This window comes from Malaya genurostris, chromosome 2, assembly GCF_030247185.1.
Source record: "Malaya genurostris strain Urasoe2022 chromosome 2, Malgen_1.1, whole genome shotgun sequence".
NCBI lineage: Eukaryota > Metazoa > Arthropoda > Insecta > Diptera > Culicidae > Malaya > Malaya genurostris.
Window position 1 is genome coordinate 255,975,769 of NC_080571.1, and position 23,222 is coordinate 255,998,990.

General features: G+C 36.8%; 1 protein-coding gene across 1 annotated transcript in view; it reads left to right on the forward strand.

Moving 5' to 3' along the window:
• Nucleotides 1-2,342: 2,342 nt before the first annotated feature.
• LOC131429595 (protein apterous) overlaps nucleotides 2,343-23,222 on the forward strand; it is a 143,232-nt gene continuing 122,352 nt past the window's right edge. Inside the window, exon 1 of the mRNA XM_058593821.1 lies at nucleotides 2,343-3,618. Coding sequence (XP_058449804.1) covers nucleotides 3,580-3,618 — 39 coding nt within the window. The 5' untranslated portion in view covers nucleotides 2,343-3,579. The remainder of the gene's footprint in view (nucleotides 3,619-23,222) is intronic.

Below are 23,222 nucleotides of genomic sequence, written 5' to 3' on the forward strand. Positions count from 1 at the left end.
AGAGACCTTCTTATTTAGTGGATATATAAATCTAGTTAGGGACTATGAGTATCAAAACTTTCAAACTGGTACGGAAAAAGAAAACACCACCGCCTAGCACACAGCGTGCAGGGTTGCCCCTTTTAAATCTATTTTAACTTGACATAATTGTTTACATATTGAAATGGTTACTGAGTTTATACTCAACGGAAGTTTTGGATTTAATTCAAGTTTGAAAAAAAATCTTGACAGAATCTGCTAGTGATGTTTGTGAAAATATAAGTAAAAAGGTTTTTTGTGTACATATTATGACATACAGCATTGAAATTTCGATGTGGACATACATCGGACTGGAAAAAGAAACACTGATGTCGTTTTTCATTCATTCCACTCGCTCGGTGCCAGTGTTTTGCCCTGACAGTTGATCAATGAAACGGTTTTGTAAAGTTTGGTTTGCACGCTTGCTGCTCTGAAAAGAAAACTGGTGCAAAATAGTTGCCCGAGAATTGCCCCGAAAGTGCATTTTTTTCGTGCGGTGCAAATCAATGAAACACAGTGCACCTGTTTTGATTGCCCGACTGCACGAAAAGTGCACGAATCGAGCAAAACACTCCACGAGTGTTCTCAATGAAAAACGACATGAGTTTTTCACCACTAATGTTGACTGACGGTGACGGTGCTTAACTTCTATTGTTAACCACCACAAATTGATCCACCAGGGAAATCTATCTGCGAAAAATCATTATATCAATTGTTCAGTGTTCTCTATGGCCACGAGAAGTTGACTATGTTGGTAGTTGAGCACCGTGTTTTTCGAGAGTCTGTATGGTGGAGTCTGTACAGGATACTAAAGGCGCAGATGACTTCTGAACAACGAATTGCAACAGCTGCTTGAAGAATCTCCAATCGAACACACAGAATAAATGACATTTTACTTTACGTTTCGTCTTTGACTCGTTAATGCATAACAGTTTATGTTGAACTTTTATGCCACTGTGCAGTTAAACATAAACCGTTAAGTAGACGTGAAGTTAATGCTATTTGCTTGAACAATAGGGGGGGACTGAACTGAGTTACTGATGATGAACAGCCATAGACGGAGTTTTTTGGGGACGTACACGCACGATGTATATAGCATCATATCACAGGATTATGACTGATAGATAAGGAAAGTTACTAAAACTAAGATCGTGACTATTTATTCTTGTGCATTAGATGCAATTGAATTTAATTACTGATAGAAAGCCCTTCAAAATGACGAAAGTGTGTTGTTGTTTATTTAGCAACTTTTTATCTTCTGAAGTAATATAGTTGTCAATCAATTGTATTTACTTTCCATTTGGATTTAAATAAAACGGATCATACAAACGTACGATTCTGATGAATATCCGATTAGATTCTCCTAAATTATGACACCGCTGGCCAGACCATGTTTAACAATGAAACTTACGCCCATGAAGCGGTCTGGCATGGGTGCAACATAAAACAAGAATGGAAATCTTCAAAATATAACGCGAAACCAGCCAAACAAGTTTTATTTCCTCTCTTATGGAATCGCCGCCCTGTGGTGCTACCTTCGTTGCACCGATCATTTGCGCTTCTGCTGATGTATGCAATGACAACGACTACTGTAGCAAAGGATGATGATGATGATGCTGGTGATGACGATGATGATGCTACCACAGAACATGCGGCTCCTGCTCTGCCTCAGGAGGTCGCGTAGTGAGAACGAAAGAACGAACGAACACGAACAATGCGAACGTCTGCCGAGAGCGTAAAGAGGCAAGTGAGAGAAATTTATTTCATAAATAAAAAAATATTTCCTTTGCCAATCGAGCAGGGCGAACTGAAGAAGGATGACAGAAGCGTAAAATTCATTCATATTGTTGTGTTTATGTTTAGGTGCTCATAAATTTACGTTTTTATGCAAAAGAGAGTGAGTTTTTTTTTAGAGAAAGAGAGACTGATCTTGGAAACTGGTTTCGCCTGTTGGTCTGAGAGAGCCTGGTCATACACCAGCTGGTTCTGTATATGTGAATGCGCTATTTGTTCATATTGCTAAGAGAAAGAGAGAGAGAGAAAGAGAGAAATGACAAAATCTAATAAGCCCAAAGCAAATGTATAATGGAGTTAGATAACGCCTACTATGCTAGCTCCGCCCATCAACTCGTAGCACGTGATTGGGGAAAATTCTCTCCTGTGTTGCTATACCAATTCCGGTTAACTTATGCTCATCATAGGGTGATACGAATGTAGGTGTGTGTTTCGTACGATTGTATTGTATCACAACACCGGTGTGAATTCTCACTCTCAACCGCTTCCGAACCGTTCCGGCGTAGATTTTTCCGCAGTTGTACCGCGCTCTTCAAACAGTCGAAAGCGTTGAACGCATGCGTGTAGATTTTCGGTCCATCTCTCTCATCTTCTCAGTGCGTACGAATGTTTCCTGCGAAGTGTGCGTACAAATCCGGGGGGATAACGTCGTTCGTGAGGTGCATCCAAGGATCTTTGTAAGGATATTCGAGAAAACCTTCAGCTTACAGAATTTCACCAATTGTGTTTAGATTTGTATTGGTGTTTGTGTAGAAGTGCGTGGCGTGTTCAACCGAATTGTTGGTGGTGCAAAATCAATAATTTTTGAAGATTCTATTGCCTCAAGTGGATCGTTTTTGGAAAATCACGAGACAATCTACTTCAAAGGCGTTTGAGAGTGAAAGTGACAAAACTGCGGCTTCCTACACCACAACGGAAAACCTACTGACTTGACAAGAAAATCGATAAGTGACCGGTTTTGTGGCGAGGACGTCTAAAACGAATGTCATCTTGCGAGGGCACTTCTTGAAAAAGTGCTGCTTATCTTGGATCGGTCCCTACAGTCTCGCCGGGATAAATCGATCATTGCAGGACCGTACGAAACCGGCTCTCGGGTTATAGCAGTGAATTTCTCTTCTTTTCGGTGTGCTTTAATTTCTTTTCTTGAAACAATCGAGATAAGCGATCTTACTCCAACGAAGACGAAGACGACGACGACGAGGTTGTCGACAACCGTGCCTTCCGTAACCAACTCGGGACAAACGATTCGATACGGTGGGAGTGGAAAGTGATACTCAATGTGCGGCCGGTACGATCTATTGCAAAGCTATCGGTACAACTTCATCTAGCCTGCTAACGATCGATCCATCCATCCATCGATCCATGGTTATAGACAGCGTCGAGTTGTATTGACAGTTCGGCTGAATCAACAGCTGTGCCCGAGGCTCTCCAATCATAAAATAATCAGCTCAAGAGAGGCACAGAAACCCACTGCTTGACGTGATGATATCAGTTTTGGGACTGTGAGATTCATTCATAGGAATTGTGGTTGCAATCTGTCAATGGTGAATTGGTGAAGTAAGGCGAAGAAGAAAAAAAAACGCAGGACGTCACGACAGTTTTTTTTCTGAAACGCCGGCTAGGAAGATTTTGATTTGTCGAAATCAGTTTTTGTGACCGTGGTGTAGTGCTAAAACGGTGACGTTGCATTCAACGGAACACGGGGTACCCGGTGCGCGGACCCCGCTGGGAGTAGTACCGGTTAACATCAGCCAGCCGCCGCTTCACATGGGAGTTTGCACGGAGGAGCGCCCTGTAATGCATTGGGTAAGTACAAACAGTTGTTTTCCACCGCAAGAACGGTTGTTTCCCCAGTAGCTACAGGTTACCTTGCTGGTGACCGATTGCAAGACTAATAAGATTTTTTTGATAGATATCATCTAGACTCAATTATTGGAACTGTAAAGATTTCTTCATCTAATCTAACTGTCTTTAGCTACGATAAACAACGCTTCACTAGATATATCTGGTCTGATGGCAACCCTGGTTATTCGAAAGGTGTTTGTTTATCAGATTATAAACCTATAAGGCTGTTGCATCGCACATTTGCTGATGTAAAGAATAATATTTAGCTGTATGTGATACAGAAATTGTGTTCCACCCGAGGGGGACGACACTAAAAAACTGCACTTCGCTTCGATTAGGCTTTTTCACGCTGCATACGATTATGCACACTTTCCTTCTCTTTGCTACACATAGTAACGGTTGAATATGGATCGATCGTCTTTTCTTGGATTTTTGCTGGTTAAAAACATAATCATGGAGATATGATGTATCGTAATAGGCCATGAAACCTGAAAGTTGCAAATGTCACATGAAGATGCCAGATGCAGACAGTTCGGAGAGTTGTGAACTATCGTCCTGTAAAATCAGTTTTGTTATATTCTGGTGCATAGCGAACCCACACACCGAGAGCGTATGCTTCGGATTATCTGCCATATCCTGTCGGAATGTTGGCCATTCTCGTTTAATATCTGCGTCATTTTCCACAATTTCTATATTCAACTCGAACTAAAAATTATTCCGAATTTCATCTACATCGTACACTGTAGAGTTTCTCTTGTAGAGACGTTCCATTGTCTGATTTTTTTAACGTCTGCGATATCTGAGATATCTTCGGGTAAACCTTCAAAGGGCTACAATAAATTGAAATATATTCCATCTTCATGCTCCCAGCTACTAAGAGAACAAATTTTCAATGTTTCATTTACCAATTTGTTGACGAATCAATGTTGACGCTCAGTGAATGTCAAGACCAGTAACAGAAACTTTTTAAGAGATCATATGTTCTTTGACTTTCTTTTACACGGTTAGAAACGCTTTCAAACGGATCGATCTAGATGTTTGAATAGATGTAGTTTTTTTCGCTTTCCATTGACTTTTTGTATTTTATTTGAAAAAACCAGATCTGTCGTCCCCCTCGGTTCCACCGGCAGTTTTTGAATATCTAACGCACCGATTAGAAAAATCTGTTATATGTGTATAACCTTAAATGCATGATTTTTTTTTAATTTTCATATGAAAAATTATTTTTGAAGTATATCGAATTTTCAACGTAGAACGATAGAATGAGTTTAACTCATCAATCGGATGCAAGATTCCCAAAAGATTTTACAATTTCATTGAAACCATCATTTAGAGCGAGAATCTAAAACCTTAGCTTTGGGCAAAATATTCTGTATTACTTTTGTGATTTTGACTTTTTTGTTGTTGTCATTTTGACCCGATCATACAGGTTTTTGTACTATAATGGTTTAAACCTTGTGGTTGTTTGCGTCTCGGGTCAGAAAATCGGTCTGATTTTACACATTAAACTTCGATTTGTAATTGTTGCTTCTTTTGACGAGCTTAGAAGAGTCGAACTACCGAACATTTTCAGTTTACTGATATATCATTACAAATAAACTTTTGTTGACAGCTGTACCTCAAGATAACTCTGTAATGAAACGTTATTTTTACTGAAAAAATCTCCTACCGAGATTTGAACAGATGAGATGGGTAATCCAATTGAAGTGTGTATGTGCGTAATCGGGTCGCGTGAAAGACAATGGTACCAATCAATTTATCATCATTTTTTTTCTTAATTCAAAGAATGACAACAAAATTACAGTTTCAAGCTCATGAGCGTTGATGGAAGAACAAAACCACGTTCTATTTATCTTTTCCTTTTACAAAAATAAGTAGTTCAAATTGAATATGGAATATGGGCCAACTAAATAGACTTAATAGTTACGCATTCTCACTCTCAAGTCTCACCGCTTCTTGATTCAAAACATTTAATGTATTATATATAAATTTGTTTCAAGAATCAATGAAGTTGATTCAAAATGATAGCTTAGTTCAGAGACGCTTATTTACAATTTGTGCTTCATCACATCCAGAATAGTTTGGTTGGGAAAACATTATCTTAGATTTGAAAACTCAAAGTTCAAGTCTCATATCTGGGGTAGCTTTTTTAGTTACTTTCAATTCATCAGTCGATTGTCAGCCTGTTTTTTCGTTGAGAACCGACGAAAAAAATACTTAATTGTCTAGAGGTTTCAAAGATTGTTTTTGAGTTTTTCTTACCGGAAACTCGATAGTTCAATATGTAAATTTTACGCCATTTTATCAAACAAAAATATTTTCAAAAATTGCAATAACAAATAATAGAGTTTTTTTTGTCGTTTCGCTTTTTAAACTCTAATAATTAATCAAGCGAATTGATCCGGGTTAATAATTCAGAGAATATGAAGGTCTCGCCAGTAAAGATAAGTTCACACATCAGAACATAGATGTCTAACGATTAACGAAGCTAGACTTCTTTCCTCGGTTGTTGAAAGTAAGAACTTTCATCTCTATATATGATTCAATTCAATCATTAGTGTAGCTTTCATGAAATATTCGCCTCTGTTTGTTAGGTGTATATTCTCACTTAAGTTTAAAATAAAGTTACTGACGTTGAGGGCGACATTAAATCTTGATCCTTAATTTCTATAGTTTGTTCTTGTAAATGTTAATGTTCTCCATTGAACACTCCACTCACTTTTACTCGCAGATGTAGAGTCAATTCAGTGTAGGCGAGTAGAATTCTTTTATGCTTCTACATAAGTACACTGTTTATTACCTACTCTTTTTTCTAGTTGTATACAGAAAATAACTAATCTAGTTTCGCCGAAGTTTCGTTCTGTAACCAGTTGTAATTACAGATTAATATTATAATCATATCACGCTTATGCAACAAAACAAATAAAAAAGGTTGGAACATAACAGATCGGCTGAAAAGTTCGTATCGTTTCTATGAGAGGGCGCCACTAGAATTAAATCCATACCATTTTCAGTTAGTACCAACCTTCAAAAGATACGTGTATGAATTTGACAGCTGTCTGATTATTAGTTTGTGAGATATTGCAATTTGAGTGAAGCTACTTTTGTTATTGTGAAAAAAATGAAAAAAAAAAGGAATTTCGTGTGTTGATGAAACACTACTTTTTGATAAAAAAAAGTGCCGCCGATACCAAAAAATGGATTGATGAGTGTTATCCAGACTCTGCACCGGGCGAAGCAACAATTCGTAAGTGATTTGCAAAATTTCGTACTGGTCATATGAGCACCGACGACGATGAACGCAGTGGACGTCCAAAAGAGGCTGTTACCGATGAAAACGTGAAAAAAATCCACAAAATGATTTTCAATGACCGTAAAGTGAAGTTGATCGAGATAGCTGACACCCTAAAGATATCAAAGGAACGTGTTGGACATATTATTCACGAATATTTGGATATGAGAAAGCTTTGTGCAAAATGGGTGCCGCGTGAGCTCACAATCGACTGAAAACAACAACGAATTGATGATTCTGAGATGTGTTTGGAGCTGTTATATCGAAATAAAACCGATTTTTTTCGTCGATATATAACAATGGACGAAACATGGCTTCATCACTTCACTCCGGAGTCCAATCGACAGTCAGCTGAGTGGACTGCACGCGATGAACCGAACCCAATGCGTGGAAAGACTCAACAATCGGCCGGTAAGGTTATGACGTCTGTATTTTGGGATTCGCATGGTATAATTTTCATCGACTACCTTGAAAAGGGAAAAACCATCAACAGTGACTATTATATAGCGTTATTAGAGCGTTTGAAGGACGAAATTTAAAAAAAAACGGCCTCATTTGAAGAAGAAAAAAGTTTTGTTTCATCAAGACAATGCACCGTGTCACAAGTCGATGAAAACCATACTGAAATTGAACGAATTGGGCTTCGAATTGCTCCCTCATCCACCGTATTCTCCAGATTTGGCTCCCAGTGATTTTTTCCTGTTCTCAGACGTCAAGAGAATGCTCGCTGGTAAAAAAATTAGACGCAATGAAGAGGTAATCGCTGAAATTGAGGCCTATTTTGAGGCAAAGGACAAATCGTACTACAAATATGGTTTCGAAAAGTTGGAAGATCGCTATAATCGCCTCTGATGGCAATTATGTTGAATAATAAAAACGAATTTTGGCAAAAAAATGTGTGTTTCTATTAAACGATACGAACTTTTCAGCCGAACTGTTATCACACAAAAAGTCATTTGACTTGTGTAAAAAAAAACACTTTTTTGCCAAAAAACGATTTTATTTATTAATGTTATCTACTTCAGAAGCAATAATCATTCCAACGCTTCTCTAACTTCTCGTGGCTGTGCTTGTAGAAGAATTTTAATTCATAATAAGCTTCACAATCAGCAATTGCCTCTTGATTTGAGTTAAATTTCTTACCGGTTAGCATTTGTTGAGATCAGCGAATACCCAGTAGTCACTGGGGACCAGATCTTGACTATACGGTGGATGAAGGAGTAATTCGGAGTGTAATTCGTTCAATTCAACCATCGACTTATAAATCGGTACATTGTCTTGATGAAAACAGTGTTTTTTCTTCGACAAAGGATGACGTTTTCCTTAATTTTTGCATTCAAATGATCCAACAACGCCGTGTAGTATTAGCTATTGAATATTTCTCCTTTCTCGGGGAAATTTAGGATGCACATGGTATAATCGATGAAGATTATACCATGTGCATCCTAATTACTGTAACCATAACCTTTCCAGCTGACAGTAGTGCCTTTTGACTCTTCGGACGTGGTTAACTGGCTGCAGTCCATTCAGATAATGATCGTTTTGATATTGGAGTGAATCCATTTTTTATCCATTGTCACATATCGAGTGATCCATTTTTTTCATCCATTGTCACATATTGAAGCAAAAAATCTTACTACTTGTAAACATGGCCTAAACACTACTCTGAATTATCAGAACCTTGTTGTTTTTGATCGACTGTGAGTAAACGCGGTATCCACTTTGAAAAGAGCTTTCTCTTGGCCAAATGTTCATGCATGATTGTAAACACACTGCCTTCTGATATCTTTACTACCTCAGCTATCTCACGCAGTTTAAATCTACGTTTAGATAAAATTCATTTGTAGACTTTTTTGATATTTTCTGGAGTAACCATCTCAATTGGACTACCAAACGTCGGTGTTTGTACGACCACGTTTCAATTCGGCAAACCTGAAATAAACAGTTGTTTTTTAGAATGAACAGAGTAACACTTTTGAAGCCATTGTTGAGCTTGTACAGTACTTGTTTTCATCAAGAAGCAATTATAAATTAACACACGAAATAGTTGAAGAGGCGTTGATCATGCTCGTAATTGAGCTGACGATCAACATAACAATAGATTTAAAAAACTACAAGGATCAGCCCCATGGGGTTGTTCGAGCCATTGATGTGGAACAAAGCAACCAAAATTTCTAGTGATCTGCAATCAAACAGCTCAATCAATCGTCACACTTTTGAATCCGTAATTGCACGAGAGTCTGCCTAGATTGATCTTGATTAGCAACCAACTCCGAACATTGTTTGGCTTGATTTGTATTTGTTTTATAGCCGACAAAATTACACCAATATCCCAAATGCATGCAATTATATCTTTGTACATACTTGCGATACGGATTTCGATATTTAAGCTCCTCTACGCCAAGCTTGTGTTCAAGTTTTGTATGCAAGCAGTTATTTTTATAGCGGTAAATTTCTCTATCATTCTGCGATTTCGGTTAAAATGATAAACTTTTTCTCATTATCAATCGAGTTCATCTAATATAAATTAGAAATTAATCTCGCTACATCAAAATTGCAATCATTTATAATTGAAAATACGTGGCTTGATACATTCAAATCGAAACTTAGAAATATTTACAATCAAATGATGAAATAATGTTAATAATTGATACAAAATAGACTGAGCTGGAAGTGTTTAAAACCTGATCACATTTCTACGTGTATTTTTCCTTGAGTTTCTGATTTGCACCCCTATCTAGAAAATACAATACCACATCATCCTCCAATGACATAATTCTAGCATAGTGTAAGTATCGATTTCGTTGTGCTGTTTTGAACATTCAAGCCAAGTGAAGTTTGTAGTAGAACAAAAGGAAAAAAATTGCTTTCAACCATTCAGTAGAAAAATAGCATCTAACCAAGCGAAAATTCAGCTGAAGACAGCCCATAACTCGCGAGTTCCGCATCACTATTGCTTCCGTTCAAACTGGTTGAAGAACGAAACAACAGCAACAAAATTGTCGACGGCCGGCTCGTCTATCATGTCCGGTTAGTAGCCGTATATCTATGAACGTGCGGATGCGACCAACCAAAACTAATCAAATTCCTCAGCTGGTTCCGCATTTTTTGTGGGTCCTGAGTTTGGTTTGGGATCAGACTTCTGGGATTGTGGAATAAATTGTGGTACAGTTGTTTTTTTTTCTTCGTCGGGCATTTAGTCTTATGGTGCCGAATGAAGGAGATAGGAAAAAATGCCCCCAAGGATCATAAATTTTTTGCTAACTACTGAAAATGCTCGTGCTTAGCGTGGATTCCATTAATTGAATTGACAAGTACCCCTGTGTGCCGTTTTATCGCCACTACTTGCCCCCACTAATGTTTTGTTGATTTTCCGAATCACTTCGCGTCGGTTTATCTCGAAAGTTTGATCTCTTTTATCCGTTAATAGGCCTGATATCGTAACGAGTCGGAGATGGTCAACGGATAATTTATGGTATTACCTCCTGGTATGAATCAAACATCAGGAGCAATTACCGATGTCTAGCCGAACACTTTTGATGTGTTAAGAAGACCACCGGGTTGAGGATCCGGTTTTGCAATGGGTGGGTTGATTTTGGTTGAGTTACTCTTATAGCAATTTTTGTATTCCCCAATAGGTACCACTTTTTGTTACGCTATTTCTCGCCATTTGGCAAATTTTATCTAAAGCCTACCGTTTTTTCTTTTGTTTTGCTTTGAAATATGCAATAGGTGAGATTCTGAAAGAAAAGTGATTGTCGACGGTTTTCGCAGATTTAAAATTTAATGAAGATGAGGATGATTTCAAATAGTAAACGTTTATTCATTCATTAACATCCAATGCGGGTACTGCCATGAATGAGACATTCAGTAGAAAAATGTGGTTTTCGTTTCGAGAAATCGGAGAAATCTTTACTAGAGTTTTATAAGCCCTAACTATTTGTTAGTTCCCACAAAGTGATTTCGATCGGTGTATGATAAATCTTCGTTGGGGAATACACCACATAGTTTGTAAAAAGCTTGTGATTTTAAATTGAACTCAATTTAATTCAATTGACTAAAATTAATTCAATTATTGTTTAAATTTGGGTAAGTCAGATCATTATATCAAACCAACTTACGCACACATGAACAATTTCCGATCTTCATAAACTGGGTCTTGCAGTATATGACACTCGATTCCTCGTTCCCTTATTATTATCCGGCTACCTTTCAGAACAGCTAAAATAAAATCGAGGATTCTCATTCTCATTTTAGAAATAGAAAACAAGTCATCACAATCCCTTATTTCGATTCGAATGATACGGCTATGATAATGTATACGGCTCCAGTATTGCAGATCAATTGTTTTGCACGGATAGAGATACCAATTCAAAGTAATTCGGAAGCTGCTTTTGTACAAAAGTGGCTTTCACGAAAAAGTTCTAGGAAATCGAATGAATATTTCAAAACATATACACTGAAAAAACCTGAATCTCTTTACGAATTATGAAACTGCCCAGGAAATGAAATAAACAAAATATCTACAAAACTTTTCAATATGTCTATTTAAATTTTTTTTGAAAACCTCGAGTGTCTATGCTAATTGTGTTTATTAATGAAACACTTAGAGCTAAACAAATTCACATACATTTGCAACAGTACATTTTTGTCTATAAAAAACAGTAATTGAAATGCAACTTCAAAGCTAACAAATTTGGGTATAGTTGTCCTTCTCTTAGAAGCAGTCATTGTCGAAACATAAAAGTCAAATGGTTTTGCTCAATAGCATATTTTGTTCGTATAAATGGTTAAAATTTGATAAAAAGGAGCTTTTAAAAACTTTCTGCATCCAAAAAAATTAGCATTCCAATGCTGAAAACATTAAATTTAATCGAACTCAACTGGACTTTTACAAGAATTTTATTCTAATACAAAAACATAAACAAAAAATTATTCAGAAATATAAACAAGTCTTGTTTTAATCCGTTTAGTGATGTTGTTTGTGCCTTTCACATATTGCTGTGGGATTCTTTAATATACTTTACGTTGACACTAGTATAAAAGCAAAAAAGTTTATTTTTCCAGCAACTAACGTAACGTTACAGACTTTTACGTTTTTTTGCATTTAGATGACAGTTTGAAATATTTTACAGTTCATCTTGTAACTCCGAACCAGGAGTCGGTGCTGTGTAAAATTCGATGGAAACCTTCGAAACCTTCATTTGAGCTTATGTTTGTGAAAATCGGTCCAACCATCCCTGGGAAAATGGAGTGAGTTCAATTGTAGAGTTCCTACTCATTCTTTCCGGTACTTTCCGGAACCGGGAATTTCGATACGGTATATTCAAAATCAAAATTTTGGCGATCAATAATAATAAGATACGGTTAGTTGAAAGGATTTTGCTTTTTTTTCGGCGTATCCGAACAAAGTTTAACCAGGTTTTTTTGGATTGTAAGACCTTTCATTTTAACCTGAGTTTATGAAAATCAATCCAGTCTCGAGTGCACGTATTTTTCATTTATTTTTGCACATTTTACTCCGACTCTCCGAAACCGGAAGTCCGATCCGTATAAAATTCATTAGCAGGCTATTTGAATATAATTGTGGAAATCGGTTTAAAGTAATCGAGAGCACATTTGCTCATTGTTTTGTACCTTTTATTCCGTTAGTCCGGAACCGGAAGTTTGGTCCGGATAAAATTCAATAACATGCTATGGGTTAGCGACACTTTCCATTTGAATCTATGGTTGTGAAAATCAGTTCTGCCATTGCTGAGAAAATCGAGTGAATATTTTTGTTACATACACATACAGACTCTACTCTCGACGAGGTATATGACATTCGGTTTTCAGGGTTTCGTCTCAAAAGTCGGTTTTCACAGTGCGTTTTTTATGGGAAAGGTGAAAATGAATTCGTACGCAGTAAAAATTGTTTGAAATCAATCTTCTCAAAAGACAACCGGGAATGATTTCACAAATACACAAAAAAATATGTTCATCATTGAATGTTACGTTTCGCATAAAAAATATGACGACTGGTTTATTATACCAAGGCATTATTCATTGTGTATTTTCGTTATTGGAAAATACACTGTAATCTCTAAATCATTACATTTGTTGCTCTAATAAGGTATTTTGAAATCTAGCTGTGTGCCCTCTTAGAATGACATCGTCGCTGATCTTTACAGCACCTGGCATTTGAATAAGTAAAATTCTAGAAATTTGCAAAACATGTTTCAAAATAATAGTTTAGCTGTGGAATCGCCCTAGGAGAAAAATTATGTCAAGAATCGCGAGAGTATTCAGTTCACCACTTCCGCGCTCGTCTAGATTTTCTCGCATATAGTAGGTTAAACAATGATACACTAGTGAATGAGTGGCAAATGCTGTTGTATGAAATAAATTAGAAATTAGTAGCATATATTTCAATATTTATTTTCAGCTTTGATAGTTTTTGAATTATTAAATTTTAAAGTGAGTGTATACGGGTATACCGGGGGTTGTTTCAGAGGTTCAAACCCTCTCCGAAAATCTAAGAATTATATTATTAAAACTCTTCTCTTTAAATATTTAAGTCATTAAAAAGTAAACAATTTTCAACAAATAACTTTTTACAAAAAAAAAATCAAATGCTGGTATACATACTTTTATTCGTATGGAAATTAAGCAACATGTTCTTAAACACCCCTCGAAAAAAAATATTGAATTTTATGAATGATGTATGGAACGACTTCGATAAGATGTTGATTGCATTATACACAAGAAAGCGCACGAAAATTTACAGAGTGACGAACAACAGAGCCCACTAGCAATTTCTGAGGATCTGGATCGGTGCTAGTATTTTAAACGAATCACAAATCAAAGAGATTGGAGAGCGAAGATGCAAATAATGGATATTGGAAGTACGTTTGGATAATCGAGTCAGACTGTGAAAATAATTGAATGATAACTTGAAACAACATGTAACATCACTGATTACAGGGTTGATTATTACCATATTCAACCATAGTCGATAAAGATATCAAATTTTGAATTCCGTGAACTTTGATGGCTTTGTTGAGAATATTTTTTTTATTTATTTTCATTGCTTCGAACCGCATTTTGGTTTACTCGATGGAAATCTACCAGTGGTACAAATTGAGATCTTCTTATTGTTTCAGTAGAAATCATGGAAGTAGTTAAGGAATTTTTAGAAGTCTTTTTTATTCAAAGAACTTGTTGTTTGCTCAGGTCAACTTGTTCTTAACTTCTTCTTCTCTTCTTATATTTCAAAAAGTGTCCACTTATTCGTTGCATTTACTCGATTACTTTCTTTCAGATTTTCCATTCATTGGAATTCCTAGGCATTCGGATTAAGAATCATACTATATTTCGATAGTCCCATGACAAAAGGACCCAATTGCTAATGAGAGCCTCTTTTTGTTTACTTTCTCTCTTGATTATTACAGAGCCTGCTTTCCTACAATTTCTTCCAATATAAATCGAAAGCCTGTTGTTTTACCTTGAAAGTTTTACGAAGGGTGAGGCGTCAAAGACTGCCATTTGTAGTTAGGCTCTTCTGTCGTGGGACTGCCGATTTCATGATTAAAATTTGATCAGCAGATCATTTTTCTATCCAATATTCGGGAGAAAGTTTTATATAAGCAATTACAGTTCAATTCTAAAGCCTTTTTGATTATGTAAGACTGACACAAAATATAAATCATTAGGTGTTATATGAGTTGAATATTTCAGTTATACCGATATGAAATATTTTCATCTTATTCGTATGCAAACGGCGGTAGAACCGTGGTGAAATAGTAACTATGATTCTGGTAACTGTTGTTCTACAAACAAAAGTTTATAATCCTGGGCCAGTTTCAAATATATTTTCAAAGACTTCAGTTTGACATTACGAGTTACTGAGGGGTAGTTAAATTTACGATACAGTTTTGAAAAGCGAATGACAGGTCGTGTTGTCGGTGTAAGAGCGTAACATCTCAGAACTAACGATCGACCAATAGTACAGGTAGAAGTAGCTAACATCTATTAACACTTGTTTTAAAGGAGGTTTGTTTTTTTCCTATAGGAATTACTCTGAAAGTTGTTATGACAGTGTAAAGTGACATCTCTACTCAGTATTTTTTTGGCAAATCATCATGAATATGTTTTTTTGGCTTCGAATCATGGGTAGAAGTCGTTTTTGTAAACATTCCTTGATGTATACTTCGCTGTTCATTGAAGCAGTGGTGATGAAGGGTTTCGAAATCTTACCGCAGCTACAAATTGCTTGCCAGACCATAGCTTTCTTACCAAATTTTTCGACTTCAATCGATGTCTCGGACTGGTTTAACACATGCCCTTCTCGCACCGTATAATACTGTGGTCCCGGCAAGGATTTGTAATCGAGTTTCACGTAAGTTTCGTCGTTCATGATTATGCAGTTCAAATTCCCAGCAAGAATCGTATTGTACTGCTTTCGAACCCTCGATCAGGGGATGCTTCTTGTTTCGGGCTAAGTTTTGGTTATTTCTGCTTCTTATAGGTTCGAAGATTTAAACGTTCTTTAGCACGAAGAAGGTTTGACTTCGAAGTGCTCACTTTTTGGCCACATCCCGAACTGAAACCTCCTTCTTTTACTCGAACGCCTTTAGTATACGTTTATCCAACTAAGGGTTAGCAGGACCTTTTTCGACCCGTTTTCGGTTTATCCTCAAAGATGTTATCCTCACCGAACTTCCTGATTGCATTTCGCTTGGCTTTTTCACTTACTCCTTCCATTTTTGCTATCTTTCTCAGTGACAGTCCGCGTTGTGTGCACCATTTGTACACAATTTTCGACGTTGTTATGCTGAAAGTCCACGCATTTCGAAACAAACTAATGAAAACGAATAAACAACTTCACAAGTGTTTAGGCAAGAGTGTAAACAACAGGACACAGCCATAAAAATTGACAGATTCTGAGCCATTGCGAAATGGCAGCGGTTTTTGATTGCGTCCATACTTTCTGGGACAGTCTTTATGTGTGAATGTATGTTTACATGTGTTTCTGTGTGTATGTATTTATGTATGTATGCACGCGTGTATGTGATTTTTTATGCGTGTGTATGTATGTGTAAATCGCATGTGTAAAAAATTTAATAACTCACTATTTCTGTTCCATATGAATTTAATGCATACTGAGAAAACAGGTGAATTGGACTGAGAAATGCTCTAAAACTTGAAGACGAAGAATGATGCAGAATACTAAGAAAGAATAAAGAAAAGAAGCAGATGAATAATGCAGAAATAATACAAATAAGAATTTAAAAAAAAATCCCGAAATCAGAACTAGCCCGATTAAGATTTTATGCGTTTCCTATACCCAAAAAGTAAACCCTTCTCAAAGATTTTTATTATTGGATTCGATTTTACGTCTTCGACTCATCAGTGCGCTAGGTAGACGTAAAGTTAATGCTATTTGCAAAACACTTGTGTAATGTCTAAGCTGACGTCTCGGACGAAACAAGTTTCGGCTTGCTAGCCGTACAGATTGTGGTAATTTGAATGGGAAAGAAAAAAAAATTGTTTACCCCTAAATTTATGCTAGGTGCACATGCCCATTTGGACTTTGATTTCACGTTTCGTCTTTGACTCATCAGCAAATAAAAATAATAATACCTCTAGGTGCCATACAAAGGAATCGCTAATGTTTGATTCATCAAAAGATAAATTCAGCCTAGCCTATACCTCAGTTACGTAGTGAAAGGTTGTTATAAAAAAAAACTAAATCAACTGGCAACTCGACGTAGTATGCTTATGCTTATGATTGCTACCATACTTGTTATGTTTATTTTTCAGGAAACGAAGAGTGAAAAGACAAGCCCAACCTGACAACTATATCGAAAACCTATTTCAGTTATATATTAATTGTTCGTTTGACGAATCAACGCAAAAGCTATCGATAACGTCAGACCCTAGTGAATAGCTTTAACCTATTGAACTTACAAAATATTGTTCTAGGATATTCTGTGGACACATGAAATTTCAAGGATTCGTTTCCCTATCAGATATTCACACTGCAAGGATGGAAGCATATCAAAGTACTGACAATTGAAGCGAATTGAAACAAGGCTGAATGTGGAATGTCAAATAGTAGACAAGCAGCGCCGTCATGGACACGACGTACATGTTCGACTTGAGAGGCTCTAGCTTAGCTTAGCTCTCTATCAAAGTATGCAATGAAGCCATGGTGGATGTGTGAATTGTAGTTAATATGCCAACTACAGTAAATATATTTTGGATAAGCGAAATACTAGCGATCATTCTTAACAAGCTTTATTGAAATCATTATTTAATAGTAACTTCAAAGGATTCGCATCTGACATTGTTGTATTTGATTGTTGCCAAGAATCTCTGCTTACAGGTTCTAACGCTGCATTTACTGTTATCGTTTGATAAATCAAACTGCCTCAAATCTATCGAATGTCGATTGTGGTGAGTTTAATAAATATTTTTCCTCAAAAAAGAATAGTTTTTTTTTCTTGTTTTGGTATATACCAGTTACTGTTGCCAATGCACGTTATTTCAATGAGTTCATCAAATTTTGTGTGTTTGAAACTAATTTTCGCACTGACAATAATAATTTCAACATTCCTTGTTGTAGCTTTTTATGTTTGCAAAAACTAAACAGTGTCCATGTTTGTATGTATGTTGTGTTTTGAATTGTAGCGCTGCCAATTTGTAGATATTCTAGCTGAGTACGTTGTCATGTTGACAGTGTACCTTGACATAGCATAAAAAATGTCTTCGAAATTTTTGAATAAAACACAATTAGAGTCAAAAAAGCACCGTTCAATTCAGCATCTCAATTCTGTACACTAGAAAAATCAACTGTACGGGCCTTCGAGATGGAGAATCATGTTTCGCATCGAAATACAGGAGTATCAGTAATACTTTTACCGTTTACGGTTTTATTCTTTAAAAAAAATGATGGAGACGAAAATTTTGATTCCGATTTCTATACGGAATATATAATGAAATGTACATAATAGCACAGCGTTAGCATCTGGGATTCATTCCTCGCCCAGCTGTAATTTTGAAGGAAAAAGATCCTGCAATTGCTTCTTTATTCAACTTTTCTTGTTATGCCGCAAATATCATAAAATCGTCGTTATGTAATACCTAATTCCGGAGACGTATTTGAATGTTCATCACACCACATTATTCGCACTCTGTTAGCGGTGTACGTTTTCTACTAGGGAATCAAATTAGATCTACGATGCTTAGGAGATGTGCATGATTTTGTCTGAGTGGGCTAGTTATGGTCTCGGTAACAATTTTTCATCCGAAGGGTAATCGTACAGTTAGTGACAGAAATTAGCTCTCAAATTATAAGTTCTGATTTCTTATCAGATCGGTAGTTTTATATCGGTTACTCATTGTTATATTGACCGAATATTCCAGGAGAAGATTTGCATACTCGAGTCCTGTCTCTGAGAAGAATTTTTTTTCAAATCCCATAATAACATCTAGCGATTTCCAAACTGTCATTCGTTGGGCTAAATGAAATGTACACGACATGGAAATCAATGGTAATGTGAAATAAACATCGTTTGAATCGACAATATGATTGAAAAATGTAGAGCTGAGCTGAAATGTGATAAATTTTCATTACATGACTCTGTAATTTCAAATAAACCTTCAAAACAGATTGAAAAATAGAATAATATCTCTTTATATGAAGTGATTTTATGTTTAATTTCGTGCTCTATATATGTGCATGAAAAAAGTTTTAAATTTATAAAATAAATTATTACCAATTGTGGAATGATTGTACTGCATTACTTTATTTGAAGTGATATAGGATGCTAAACACTCCATAAATTTCACCCGAGCATCTAAACATCTCCAGAGTTTTCACCAACATCGGTAATTTCAAATCATGTTAGTGTATTATTTCATACTGATAGTGGGAGGTCTTTTATTGTTATTAACTGTGGGCTTTCAAAAATTTCTTCGTCGTTTAAATAGTAAACAACTTGGGAGATATTTCGGAATCATTACTCGTGGGAATAAAAAGTCTCCGAACACGATGTTCAAAACAGCCAAAATTGCTTCGAATAAGCAATTGGTGATGTCTGGATATGTACAATTGAGTCTTAAAAAGTCATTAGTTTATCCACAATGCAAGGGAAAAGCAGCGCGAGCGAAATTCAAACGTCAATGGCGAAAGCCTTAATAATATCGAATACCATTCCAATTTTATTATTTGTAACACAATACTTTTTTCCCATGTGGCACACATAAAACTGTCAGCAATATCAATATCTTGTCACGGCTCCCGTCAGGTAGCAAACGTTAGTTTGATATGCAAATCGGTCGATTTGAGATAGCCGGGAAAATAAATTCGCTTCGCCATCAGTGCGATGTCGCGGTGTGGCGTCGATCTTCCCGTTACGATGAAGGCCATTATGTGCCGGCAACCAGAATGTCATTCGACTTTCGAGCACATCCCGAAACGGAAATTAGTCAGTGATCCTACGCTCCGTTGTGGCCGGTTGTACTGGGTCCATCCGCACATCAAGGCGATCATGGGATATCCAAGATTTGGAAAAATCTACACCGCCACTCGGACCATGTGTGTCTGTGAACCAAACTTTGTTTGGACCCCTTTCTGGTGCGGGAATATAAGTCGCTGTCGTAAATAATCGTTTTTCATTCCATCAGCCGCGTTTTCTTCCCACTGCTGCGGTGTGGTGGAGGAGGCCTCAGGGCTGTGCGGCGGCCAACGATCAAGATAATTTACGATCAGAAATGAAATAAAATATATACGCGATATTTCCTTTCCGTTTCTAGCCAAACCGTCCTTGGGATATGATCCACCAGCCGTGGACCGTCGAACCCATTCGATAACGATAAAAATAATAGAATCTGTAGCGTTTTATTAGAGTGTTATTTTTAGTGGGTCCCGTCCGTCCGACCGGTAGAAGATACCCAGATGCGTCTATGGGTCTGTGTTTTAATATGACAGTGATTGAATACCGTAGAATAGGACCCAAAGAAGTGGCGGGTCTTTTATTTATGAGTTTTTGACGGGAAGTTTTTGTGTAGACAACAAACCGGTGTGAAGATCTGGAGTATTTTGTTGTGTTGACATTTGAAGGGTTTAGACAATGTTTAGACAGACAGTTAAATTTATTAATATCAATTGTATTGCATGTGCTGTAATGTCATAATCTGCAGTCAAAGATTACGAAATAGTGATGCCGTAAAAATTAATGCGCTGGCTCGCGTACGTGATGAATATGACGCATTTTCATACGATTGTTCCGTATCTCTGCTGAACCGCAGAGTTCAAACTACGTGATAACCTCACAGAGACAGTCTTCCCGTGAACATTGTGTAATATTGTTCCATAACGAATGCACGTATTGATAGGAAAACATTTTCATTGAAATTAGACAGGGCATTGTCATTTATGTACAGTCGTAAAGGTTTTACCCGGCAAAAAGCAAAACCATGGTATTACATTCCTTTTGTGGAATTCGAACTTCTGTTTCTGTTCTATGATCGTACTGACATTAACATTCCTTCCAGGTCGGGGCTCGAACATACGACAACTGGTTTGTAAGACCAGTAAGACCCTATGCATTGTATTAAATTTAGCCGAATTGTATTTGATCTGCTTTAGCAAACAAACAGGCTGGATTTAATTTCCTAGGCCGTTTTAAAAAAAAATCGATTGTTTTTCGAAAACAACTTTTTCAGCTTGGTACCTACAATAAAGTATCTTGCTCTGTTATAGGACTCACAAGTCGGTCTCGGTGGTGTCATTTGTAGCATGTTGATTTTTTCTTCCTTCAATGGAGGCAAAGCCAGCATCTATTTTAGTTCAAACTGATAACCCGTGATCACATCATGCTGACAATGGTCTATTCTATCATTACTACAACCCGCACGAATGCCGCATTATTTTGTGTGTTTATTTATTTTTGCTAAAGCAATAATATTTGCACTAAGGCGCCGTTTCGTGGCGCGAGTTCAGCGGAAAGGTCAGACTCTGTATGGGAGTTGTAGTACAAGATCGGCAGCTAATTGTTTGAACGTTTTGTTGAATGCTACCGAACTATTGAAGATACTCTGCACTAGCAGTCATTAAACATTAAAGTACTCGTGACACGCTTCCACTGCTCGCGGCAAATTGGACATGACCCAGTGCAATTTTCGTACCTCCTTCGCAGTTTTCCACACCACATTACCAACGGCGGTGAAATGCTAGCTCAAACCCGTTACCGGAGTAATGTGGCAAAGTGTAATGGACTGCTCATGACGGATACGGAACGTAAATTTTCGCTAGATTTGTGACCTCCAATCAAACCGCGCGTTTACTAAATGAGGTGCGCAATACCGCATGGTACATGAGCGTTATGCGTGAGCATTCGGAAGTGCGCACTCGTGTCGCCGATCGTCGCTTGTATAATGGAAGAGGAATTGGCGGATGTTTTCAGAATGGTAGAGTTTCAAAATGGGCCCTTGATTAGTGTTAGGGTAGGAAAAATGTATGAAATGAATGAAGAAATAGCATTACCGAAGCACAGTAGTTTGGACAGCGAACACTACTGAAAGAAGAGAAATGGTTTATTTTGAATCGAGTTGATTAGTTAAGTGAGTAAAATCCAATGCAATGCTATTCATCATTGAAATTTTGATGAATTTCGTTATTTTATTTTTTTCCAACTTATTTCGCCTACATTTATCTCGAATAGCAAATTAAGACTTCATTTTATAATACACTTAAGTCCCTTTTTATGCGGTTTTATATGCCACTTTTTGCCTTTCTCATATAGAAAGGCTATGTAATCACTGCAAAAACCGACTTTTGAACCGAGGCCCGGAGGGTCGAATGTCATATACCATTCGACTCAGCTCATTAACTGAGCAAATGTCCGTGTGTGTGACAAATATTCACTCACTTTTCTCGGAGATGGCTAAACCGATTTTCAAAAACTTAGATTCAAATGAAAAGTCTCATGGCCGCATACAAAGTTCCTGAGTTTCATTTGGATCCGACTTCCGGTTCCGGAACTACAGGGTGATATACACCAAAAATATGAAAATATGCATTAAAAGCGTGGAAAAATTCGTCACTCACTTTTCTAGGAAAAATCGATTTTCACAAACTTAGATTCTGATAAAAGATTTTATGACATCATACAAAATTCCGGAATTTCGTTTGGATCCAACTTCCGGTTCCGGAATTACAGGGTGTTATGCAAGAAAAATGTGAAAATAATGTCACTCCCTTTTCTCGGAGATGGCTGAACCGATTTTCACAAATTTATATTCAAATGAAGGGCCTTACTTAACCATACAAAGTTTCGGACTTTCATTTTCATCCGATTACTGGTTCCAGAATTACAGGGTGATATGCAACAAAAATGTGAAAATAGTACACCGAAACTGTGAAAATAATTTCATTAATTTTTCTCAGAGAAGGCATTACCGAATTTCACAAATTCATATTCCTATACAAAGTTCTTGAATTTCATTGGATCCGACTTACGGTTCCGGAATTACAGGATGATATGCATCATATATGTGAAAATAATATCATTCACTTTTCTCGGAAACGACTAAACCGATTTTGACTCACTTAGATTCAAATGAAAGGTCCTAAGATACCATAGGAATATTCCAATTTTCATTCGGCTTAAACCCCTGCTTCTGGAGGTAGAGTGCTTAGTGTAATAATGTCCGTTTCAAGAATTTTTTTTTCTTAAGCTACCTTTATATTTGCTAGTTAATTTTTCTAGTTTGCCGACCATGAGAATCTGTAACCAATTAAACCAACCATTGATAATCCCATAAAAGATCTGCTGAATTTTATTCCGAAGTCCGACTACCGGTACATTTATTTTCCAATATTCAAATCTTCATAGAGAATCGTTTATAAATTTGTAGGTCATATTAGTGTATTGTTGAATGAACCGAATGTTACTGTGCCGATATCCAGCTTTTGGTTGCGGAAGTACCAATAATAGTAATCAAATGTAATAGGGTAAGAGGTATTTTGGCCCACCTAACAAACTTTATGGATTTAATCGATGTTAAGTAACCCATGTTGCATCAGTTTGAAGTTAATCATCTATTGCGGAAGGGTTTCTCGAAGGTATTACAACATTGGATGGACATTTTTACAAAGTAAGCCAAAATAAATTTAATCCTAAAGTGGGCCAAAATACCTCTGTTACCCTAAAATGTAGCTCACCTCACTTTTTCAAATATGATTGAATAGTTTTTCACTAACTTAAATTCAAATGTAGTATATGAA